The sequence below is a fragment of the Pinus tabuliformis genome, chromosome 7 (genome assembly GCF_031772625.1).
Source record: "Pinus tabuliformis cultivar Carrire ecotype Pingquan chromosome 7, CPIR1, whole genome shotgun sequence".
NCBI classification, from domain to species: domain Eukaryota; kingdom Viridiplantae; phylum Streptophyta; class Pinopsida; order Pinales; family Pinaceae; genus Pinus; species Pinus tabuliformis.
This window is the reverse complement of record NC_142293.1, coordinates 939,517,183-939,527,570: the sequence shown is the minus strand read 5'-3', so window position 1 is coordinate 939,527,570 and position 10,388 is coordinate 939,517,183. Positions and strand designations below refer to the sequence as shown.

Here is a 10,388-nt window from a genome sequence, read left to right as displayed (position 1 = left end):
CAACTAAATTCATAATCAGCCGAATTTTACGTGAAAAAATTCTCGAAATAGGGTATGTTTAACTAATTCATTAAATAATCACAGTAGGATTGATTGTTATTAGCTGATCCGATCCATTATTCCACTATATGAATGAATATTGCTGCAAAGTTAAGGAGTTTCTTGACAACCATATTATTTCCATAAAACCAAGGCCGCGTTGCCTCTGGAGGTGCTATGGGCAGAGCAACTGCAAAATCTGGAGTGGAAAATTCCTCCTCTTACAGAATCAATGAAAACAACTTCACAACTGCTGAAGAAGAGGAAGAGGAAGAGGTGCGTCGACCTGACCATAGCTTAAAACGTGCACATTCTCGCAGAAAGCAATGGTCGGATCTCCGTTATCCATGTGAATTAGATTTATGTTGTCCATTACGATATTTTGACATGGAACACTCTTGCTACACGCCACTCTTATTGCCTCTTTCCTTGCCGAAGTGACGCTTATGTCTGTGTACGTCACGTCGCTAAACATGCACGCCTGAACTCTGCATTCAACCCCCAACATGAAGAAGGAGATTTAATGCTCGCAAGCAAACTGGTGCCGAGTTTTTCATGCAAATGGAATCATGATCCAACAAATTAAGGAAATGAAAGAACTCGAGTGTCTCGTAAATATGTATGTACTTGATTTTGGCATGGACTCCGAGAGTCATAGTAATATTGGTCTATAAGGACGGGATTCCAGACACCATTCATTATCAAATTTTTGAAAATAATTCGTTTGGCATATCCGGAACCGCCCTGCATGAACACAATTAGAGGTTTAGATTGCATTAATAATCAGTCTCTTTGACTGTTGAATTTATCTCGATTACAGATTTCTTTTTGTCACATTTTGGAATATTTCAAAATATTTTATATAGATAAAGATGTGGGTGGACTGTTCAAGGTGTTTATAATAGTCCGTAATAGGGTGTTTTATTAAAGTATTTAGTGGTGAAAAGGTTATTGGTTCCAAATTGGGCAAGCGAAAAGGCAGTCATACTTAGGGCTGGTGTAGTCCATGTTAAATGCAACCCCTCGTGATAATTTTGATTATGGTTACTCAAGCCACAAATTAAGATTCATATTACCTAGCAAATAAACAAAAATGTCCTGAACTGCATATGGAATATGATGGATCTACTTATAAATAAATAAAGTTGTTTTGAAATAGGATTTAAAGGGTAAAATTTGATTTAGAATTTAAAATATTTTAAAATTATAACACACATTAGCTAAATCAAAGAGTTAAATTCACTCCGTGTTTCTAAAATATTCCTACATCGATATTGTAAATTATTACCATTACAAAGGTGTTGAATATTTAATTAATTAGCTACTAACCAATGACAATATTTGAGATCTCTTAAAATGCTCAAAATATCTTATATATATAAAGATGTGCACTACTCAAGGGGCTTAGAATAGTCAGTGACAAGGTCTTAAGTTAAGGTACTCTGTGGTGAAAATGCTACTGAAAGCCATCCATGTTAAGAGTTAGTGTGGCCCATGCTAGATTCAATCCTCTAGTGGTTTTGGTTATGGTTACTCAAGCCACAAATTAAAATTCATAATACCTAACAAACCAACCCATAACAATCAAACAAATAGGATTGACCAACTTATAAATGAATAAAATTTTATGAAATAGGATAAACCTTTATGAAATAGGATTTGAAGGATAAAATTGGTTTTACAATTTAGATTATTTTAAAATTATAACATGCATTAGCTAAGTCAAACAGTTAAATTCACTCAGTGTTTCTAAAATATGCCTAAATGAATATTATAATTACAAAGAGGTTGAATATTTAATTAATTGGTTGCTAACCACTAACAATATTTGAGATGCCAATTGCCTGTCATTTTTGGATAGTCTAAATGTTAAAAACAGAAGAATCAAATTTATTGAATTGAACCTGAGCACCTCACAGGTGTGGAACACCACCTGGAGACTGTCTCTGCAGAACATGCTCTGCATTACAATCATTACATGAGGAATACATAATTGACACATAATTAGGGAAGTTGAAACAACGCCCTAGAAATTAGGAACAAACTCCTAATCTAAGGTTCGGTTGAACTGTCACTCCATTAATACATTTCATCATTAATCTCAACACTCCCCCTTAATGTAGAAATGGATTTACATATATGCCTAACACTCCCCTAAGCAATTCAAACTTGATTCTACCACAAGGTTTGGTAAAAATATCAGCAGCATTGTCACAACTATTACAATACTCAATATGGATTTCTTTTGACTGAACTTTCTCCCTCACAAAATGAAATCGTGTATCGATATGCTTTGTGTTCTTATGAAATACTGGATTATTTGTAAGTTTGATGGAGCTCTAGTTGTCACATTTGATCATTGTTGCAACCTTCTGTTCTTCTCCAGCATCAAGGAGAAGTCTCCTCAACCAAACTGCTTCACATATTGTTGCACACATAGCTTGATATTCATCTTTCATGGAAGACAAGGATACTGTGTTCTTATTTTTGCTACTCCATGTAATGACCCCGGATCTAATGCTAAATGCATAGCCTGTTATGGATCGTCTGTCATCTACATTTCCATCCCAATCAAAGTCTGAAAAACCTATCAATTTAACATCACATGAATTAGTATAAACAATACCAAAATCTAACGTTCCCTGAAGATACCTTAAAACACCTTTTGTTGCAACCCAATGGCTCTCAATGGGATTTGACATAAATTGGCTCAATGCATTGACTGCTTAAGCCAAATCTAGCCTAGTTGTGGTCAAGTAGGTTAGACTCCCAACCAACTGTCTATACAAAGTCAGAGTTGCCTCCTTAGATCCATCATCATTTTGAAGTTTTATATTCTTCTGTAAAGTTACTGCTGCAGATTTGCACTGATCCATTTTGAACTTTTCCAGTAAGCTCCTCACTTACTTACTATGTGACAGAAAAGTTTGTCCAGAATCCCTCTAGAGTTCCAGACCCAAACAATAATGTAGCTCTCCAAGGTCTTTCATCTCAAATACTTCTGACATTTGCTCCTTGATTTATTTAATGAGATTATCACCACTCCCTATAAGATTAGATCATCTACATATAAATAAATCAAAATAATCATCCCCTCTTTATCAAACACGGTGTAAATATTAGGTTCATTCTTACTTCTTTTATAACCACACTGCAAGAAAAATGAATCAATTTTTCATACCATGACCTGGGTGCCTGTTTTAGTCCATACAACGCTTTCTTCAACCTGCAGACTAAATGTTCTTTACCCTGTTTGACAAACCCCTAAGGTTGCACTAAGTAGATTTCTTCTTTTAAGTCCCCATTTAAAAAAAAACATTTTACATCTAGCTAGTGAATCATCCATTGGTGTTTGGTAGATAAAGAAATTATCATTTTGATTGTTTTTAGTTTAGCTATAGGGGCAAATGTTTCATCATAATCTATCCCTTCTTGCTACAAATACCCCTTTGCAACCAACCTAGCTTTATATTTATCTATGCTCCCATCTGCTTTAAATTTAGGCTTATACAGCTATTTGCATCCTATGGGTTATTTTCCTTCAGGTAGTTTAACTAAATCCCAAGTTTTGTTTTTGAAGATTGACTCATATTCCTCTTCGGAGCCCTCCATTCACTATATTGACTAGCTTCTTTATAATTAAAGGGTTCAAAAACATTCATCATACTAGTTATAAAAGCATTTTCCCTATATCTTATAGGAAACTGAACATTCCTACATAATCTCCTGAGTGGTGAGGTAGCTTCAAACCTTCTCTGATCATCCTTTCGTGGACTTGGCTTGACAGCTACATCATCTTCTTTCCATTCCTGCTGCTTCTGCTACTGCTACTGTTGCTCGTTGTTCTCACCTGATTCATCACCTCCTTCTTCCACCAACAAGGGCACGTGCCATTTTTCATTAGCACTCTCATGGCTTCCATCATTAACCTGTTCAAGAAACACTACATCTCTGCTCGCAAAAACTTTATGAGTAGAGGGATTAAACAATTTTTAAGCCTTAAATTCTACACAATACCCAACAAAATTACATTTGATGTCCTTTCAATCTAGGTTCTTTCTATATTCCTTTGGGACATGAGCGAAGACTTTACTACCAAAAACTCTCAAATGCTTAACTGCAGGCTTATAAACAAATAAAGCTTCAAAAGGAGTTTTGAAATCTAAACTTCTTGTTGGACTCCTATTCTTTAGATACACTGTAGTATTAATTGCTTCAGCCCAAAACCCATTAGAAAGATTCTTACCTTTTAACATACTGTGAGCACACTCTATGAGGGTTATATTCTTCCTCTCTGCAACCCCATTCTGTTGAGGAGTGTCGAGTACTGTAAACTTTTGTTGTATCCCATGATCTTTGCAGTATTTGAGGACACAAGATTTCTTGTACTCACCCCCTTGATCCGAACAAAGAATCCTGATGCATTTACCAGTCTGTTTTTCAACCATACTTCTGAACTCCTTAAAGTATTCAAAAGTGTGGCTCTACTTCCTAAGGAAATACACCCAAGTAAATCTAGTATAGTCATAAATAAATAGTAAAAAATAGTATGCACCACCTAATGACCTTGTTCGCATAGGCCCGCATAAATCTGTGTGTACTAACTCAAGTATATCTCTCCTCCTTCTATCAGCATTCACAGGAACTTCATCTCTGTGCATCTTTCCAAGTGCACATGCATCACAATCAATATGGACAGGCTTTAAAATAGGAAGACCTTGGACCATACATATTTTCCCTAATAGCAGCAAATCATTGAAGTTAATATGGCCGAACCTCTGATGCCATAAGTCCATTGTAGTCATGGCAGATGATGTCAATGCCTAATGTGGTGCGATTTTGACATGTATCTTGTACAATCCTCCCACACGAATACTTGATGCAATAGGCTTCATACAATCCAACAGGTCTTTAATAACACAATATGATTTATAAAATTCTACCTTGAGATTCTGATTAATTATTGTAGAGACAGAGATCAGATTTTTTTTATCCCAGGTACATACATTACATTATGAATATGTCTAATATTTCCATCAGGCAAAACAATAAGAATATTATCATAACCTTTTATTTGGTACACTCTCATCGCCAAGATAGATGTTTGTTCCACTATTGGTCTCTTTGAAGTCTTCAAACCACTGTCTGTTCCCTGTCATGTGGATGGATGCATATGAGTCCAAAAACCAAGTATCTGCTTCATCATCCTTAGCCGAAAATGCAGAGTCAGATATGAGCAATATGAGGTTCTGACTCTATTCCTCATCAGAAAAATGACCTACATGTTGTTTATGTCTCTTCCGGCCTTCATCAAACTTCTTCTTTGTGCAATATCTGGCTATATGGCATGTTCTACCACAATAAAAACATTTGGTCACATGGTCATTTCTATTGAAAGACGTACCTTAAGGTGGGGGCATCTTTCTCTATGGGGTTGCACTGCTCTTCTGTGCTGCATTTGGCTTTCTTCTAAAGGGATTCTTCTTCGCCATTAAGACCATATCTGAACTCAGAGGTTTATGAGTCAGACATCTTTCCTCTTCTTGCATGAGGATCCCTATCAATTCTTCAAACACAGGAGCTTGTTCTCTTGCGTTCAAGCCAGTGATGAACATCTAATACTCGTTAGTCATACCATTCATGGTAATCGTGACTAAACCTGTATCAAACACAGCTTCACCGATGTCACCCAACTTGTTCTTGAGCTCATTGATCCGCGAAGTAAATGCTACAATTGTCTCATTCTCCTCCATCTTGATGGAGAGAATCTTTCTCTTCAAGAACAACAATCGATTGGTGTTCTTGACCTCATAGAGATCCTTGAGCATCTTCCATATTTTTGGTGCAGCCTTGCAATCACAGATATGGGGAATAATGCAATATTTGACCAACAATTTCAAGAGCATTCTTTCCTTAGTCTCCCACATATCCCAGTCTTGGATTGTTGATGTTGTTCCTCCTACAAACACATTCGGCTTCACCTCATCATTATTCACAATTGCCCATGCATTGTGTCCCTCAAGCAAGCTCTGCAACTTGAATTTCCAACAAAAATAATTGGATCCATCCTGCTTGTTATTCTCATTGAGGTATGCTTCTGCTCACTGATTATTCATCTTGAATAAAAAAACTTCAACCTCTAACAATTAAAAATCCAGATCTATCCCAAATCCACAACAAACGATCTCAAGATACCTTCTCAAAATGCAATCTTGAGTGCACAAGGCAATATGCCCCATTCAATTTAATTCAAGGAACACCTTTTAATTAATTAAAGAAAATGAGCCCCTTTGCAATTATGCTCCCAAAGAATTTTCTCCACGCCCAATACAAATATGCCTCCAAAGTATCATAGCCAAAACTTAAAAAAAAATTATGACCCCTCTTTATCAAATAATGAGTCGCTCTTTTTAATTAACGAATTAAATTAAAAAACTTCTAATTTAAGAAACTTTAATTAAAATCTTCGTTTAGATTGCAGGCAGTCTGGAGAACTCCTACACAACTCTCATGCTGTCGAGGTGCGTCCAAAGTTATGGCCAACACATCCACTGTGCGGCCTCCTCCTTCAATCACAGAGGCTCTCTTCTCATAGATCTGGGATGAGCACCACTATTCACTCCAAGGTGTAGCCAAATGATCCGCTCTCCACTGCCAGACTCTGACAGAAATTTAGCACCTGTCCTGGCATTCGACGACAAAGTTGAGTCCAAAAGAGCGTAGAGGGATTCGATCGCAGCAAAAAACACTTAGTCAATCTGCAGCTTCCTTCATTCAAGGCCCGACTTAGTCATATTGAAAACACCCCCGGAAATTTGAGTTGTCCTCAGAGTAATTCGATCTCTCACAAGAAACGTGATTTCCTTGCTTTCAGTCTCTTGAAATCAACAAATTAATGCCCAACTATTCTTCAATTCCTCAACAGCCCAGGAGTTCACCCTTCTCCGCCACCGATTCTTCTCAATTGCAAACATAACAGTTACAACAAGGTCTTCCCCTCGTCAAATTCAGTCGGCATCTGGGCCAACAGCTGCAGCTGCAGAATTGGTAACGAGAAGAATGAAGTACCAGGGTTATGGCACCACTGGCCTGCGTCCTCTTTCTCACATGGCGAACTCAGTGCCCTTTGACTACAGTAGAGCCGCGCCGTTTAGAAAAATAAAATCGCTTAAAGGCAGGACTGTATCGGCACGGAGTGATCTTGCGCTGATCGGCGCCCAATTGCTCTTAAAAATCGCGCCTCCCAGAGGCACAAATCTTCTTCCCTGTAGCTCCGATACCATGTTAAAATAAGAAGAATTAAATTTATTGAATTGAATCTGAGTAGCTCACATGTGTGGAACACATAAATCTATATTTTTCTATGTACATCCGATATTATGTTAAAATAAGAAGAATCAAATTTATTGAATTTAACCTGAGCAGTTCATAGGTGTGGAACATATAGATTTTTCTCCATGTAACTCTGATACCATGTTAGAATAAGAAAAATCAAATTTATTGAATTGAACTTAAACAGCTTACAGGTGTGGAAAACCAACTGAGACTACATCTGCAGAACACACTTTACATTACAATCATTACATGAAAAATATATAATTCACACACAATTAGGGAAATTAAAACAACATCTTAGAAATCAGGAACAAACTCTTAATCTAAGATTTCCGTCACTCCATTAACACATTTCATCATTAATCTCAACACTAAAAAAACCACAAATTTTGGTGGAAAATAATGGAAATTTTAATATGACTTTAGCTAAAATCAAATTTTGAGAAATCTGAATTACAATTATCAAAATTCAAGATTTTAAGTGCCACAAAGTTTTTGATAATAGTAAATCTATTGGCACTATCAAAAAAATCCATTAAAACACTCTTATAATCATTTTTTTTGAAAAAAAAAACATAAATTCTAACCAATTAACTTTCCAAGATAATTCGTTCCTTTCTTAGAACAACGCCTTTCTCTCGATCACCAATGTTGTTTTTCCTGAAAATTAAATTAAGGTTTCAGACAACAATCACCTGCCATGTTTTTATAGGCACTCCATTTTCTGTGTTAGTCAAATAAGCTCCATCAACAACCACGTCCGAAACGGTACCTTTTGCATTATCCTTGCTCACACAAAATTATATCATAAACAACTCATTCCTATCTTGAGTATTCAATTTCAATATTAAACTAGAACACATATCTTATTCCGTGCCCAGGCCCACAGACCTCTGTGTAACTATAGAAACACCGCCGTCTCGTGTGGAGTTTGATAAGATTTTGATTATTACAAAACATTGAATTCATTTTTGAACGACAATTAATAATATGAAAAATAAATCCGCTTTAATCTTTTTGAGTTTTGTTGATTTTTATTAAATTTAATAAAAAATTTAGTGAGATTTTAATTTTTTACTTTATTTTAAGTTCTTGTAATTTTTATAAAATTTAATAATAAAATTTTTAGTGACATTTTGACTTTTTATTTATTTATTTTAATATATAAATAAATTTACTTTTCCATAATTTAAAGTTGTACTTTCAACAAATATCAATCAAAATTTGTACAAATTTATAAGGAAAAATTTACTAAAAAAGTAATCAAAACCTAGAAGATTTATTCAAAGGCAGGTTTTCGATTTGAACATTTGTTGAACCAGATATTACGAGATGCATCTGTTGACTGTTCTGGAACTTCAAACTGCTCATGACGACATGTGTGCTAGGATCAATGGTCATTGCCTTAATCAAATTACCATCACCAATTCCCACGTCATAAACAAAAAGCTAAGAAATTTGAGGCTAATGTGGTCAGTTTTATAATGCGGTGAAGCCGAATATTGAAACAAAGTTTTAACGAGCTTACAGAAGGTGCTTGTCTGCAACTCTGTGAAACACAAAAATAGATGTATGTCAATATTAAAACTTTTATGGAGAAAAAGAAAAACATAAAAAACATATAAGATTGATCACACATTTTGGGTATATTTTGAAATTTAAAGGATAGCTATTAAATCAATTGTTTGATGTGGCTTTTATGAGTATGACAATACTTAGAAATTTGAAAAAAAAAAAATAGAAGCCAAAGTCAATTGTTGTAAGTGTTTTATTTATCAAATTCCAAAAGATTTTCAAAATCTGTAATTTAATAAAGAAATACAATAACTTTATGAATGATACTACTTATTTCTCGTATTTATCAAATTCCAAAAATCTATGATCTAGCATAAAAATACAATGATTTCATGAATGATACTACGTATTTCACCTTTCCCTTGTCCCTCTTGCCCACCATTTCTGACCTGACCCATAAATTGTCCCTCCTCCCTGGATTCTTATTCCTTGCAAATTGGAGAATTGAAGCCAGACACCGGAGTCTTGAGTATTCCAAGAGGCCGGATCATCTGGGGCAACTATTGTCCCTGATATCTGTTACATATGCACTAATAGAATATGAGAACACATGGTGTTTAAGTCTTAAAAGCTTCATGTATTCTCATCTTAAATTATAATACCTGATCAATCATATCAATAGCCTTGCAAGGACCCTTCAAGTTGATAGGCTTAACAAGGTATTTTTTCCCTTCTGGACCGAGAAAAACAGAACTCGAGCTGCTTGTAGGTGATGAAGAGGGCTTCATGGACCTGGATGGGGCACATCAAGAGTTGATAAGAGTGGAGACGCGAGGATGGCACATTGCAGATGATGAAGAGGACTTCTTGGACCTGAATGGGGCACATCGAGAGTTGATTACTTGGATGGAGTTGTGAGCAGCTATAGAGCATTCCTACTACATGGGGAGCTGAGGCATATTGTATGCTTGCTAAGGTGTGGGTTGGGGAATGGCTTATGGAGCTCATGATGACATGAGATTGTTGTGACTTTTAGGGACTTCATGTACGGTGGACTAGAAGATCTGATGCATTGAGGAGCTGAGGTCAAATGACTTTGATGCAGTATGAGATGCATACCTTCAAAGTGCATGAACATGGCTTGGGAGAACTTGATGTAGAGGATCGATGAGACACTTTGGAGTGATGGAGTTACGATGATGATGATGCTTTGGTGATACACTTGAGCATGGGTTGAGCCGAGACTCAACGACTTCCTATACATGGGAGCTGATTTGATCAAGGATCATGGGCAGCACATGGATAGGTGAGACAAGTGCATACTTGTTTCGATGGCAGACTTGAGGGATGGCACATTGTAGATGTGATGAAGGGTTGCTTCATGGACCTAGATGTGGCACATCGAGAGTCGGTTTGATATGGACAACATGTTGCAGATGAGATGGATGGAGTTTCCATGGACCTGAGCATGGATTATGGATGGTGAGCTTGGTGGCAGT

General features: G+C 36.2%; 1 protein-coding gene across 1 annotated transcript; it reads right to left on the bottom strand.

Annotated features, from left to right (window-relative positions):
• Positions 1–283: 283 nt before the first annotated feature.
• Positions 284–9,677, bottom strand: LOC149250727 (putative polygalacturonase At1g80170). Its single transcript, XM_089453730.1, has 6 exons — positions 9,552–9,677; positions 9,339–9,465; positions 8,793–8,923; positions 8,070–8,159; positions 7,174–7,304; positions 284–527 (listed from the first exon to the last, which is right to left on the bottom strand). The coding sequence occupies exons 1-6, from the start codon at positions 9,675–9,677 to the stop codon at positions 284–286; spliced, it is 849 nt and encodes a 282-aa protein (XP_089309856.1).
• Between the last annotated feature and the right edge of the window lie 711 nt (positions 9,678–10,388).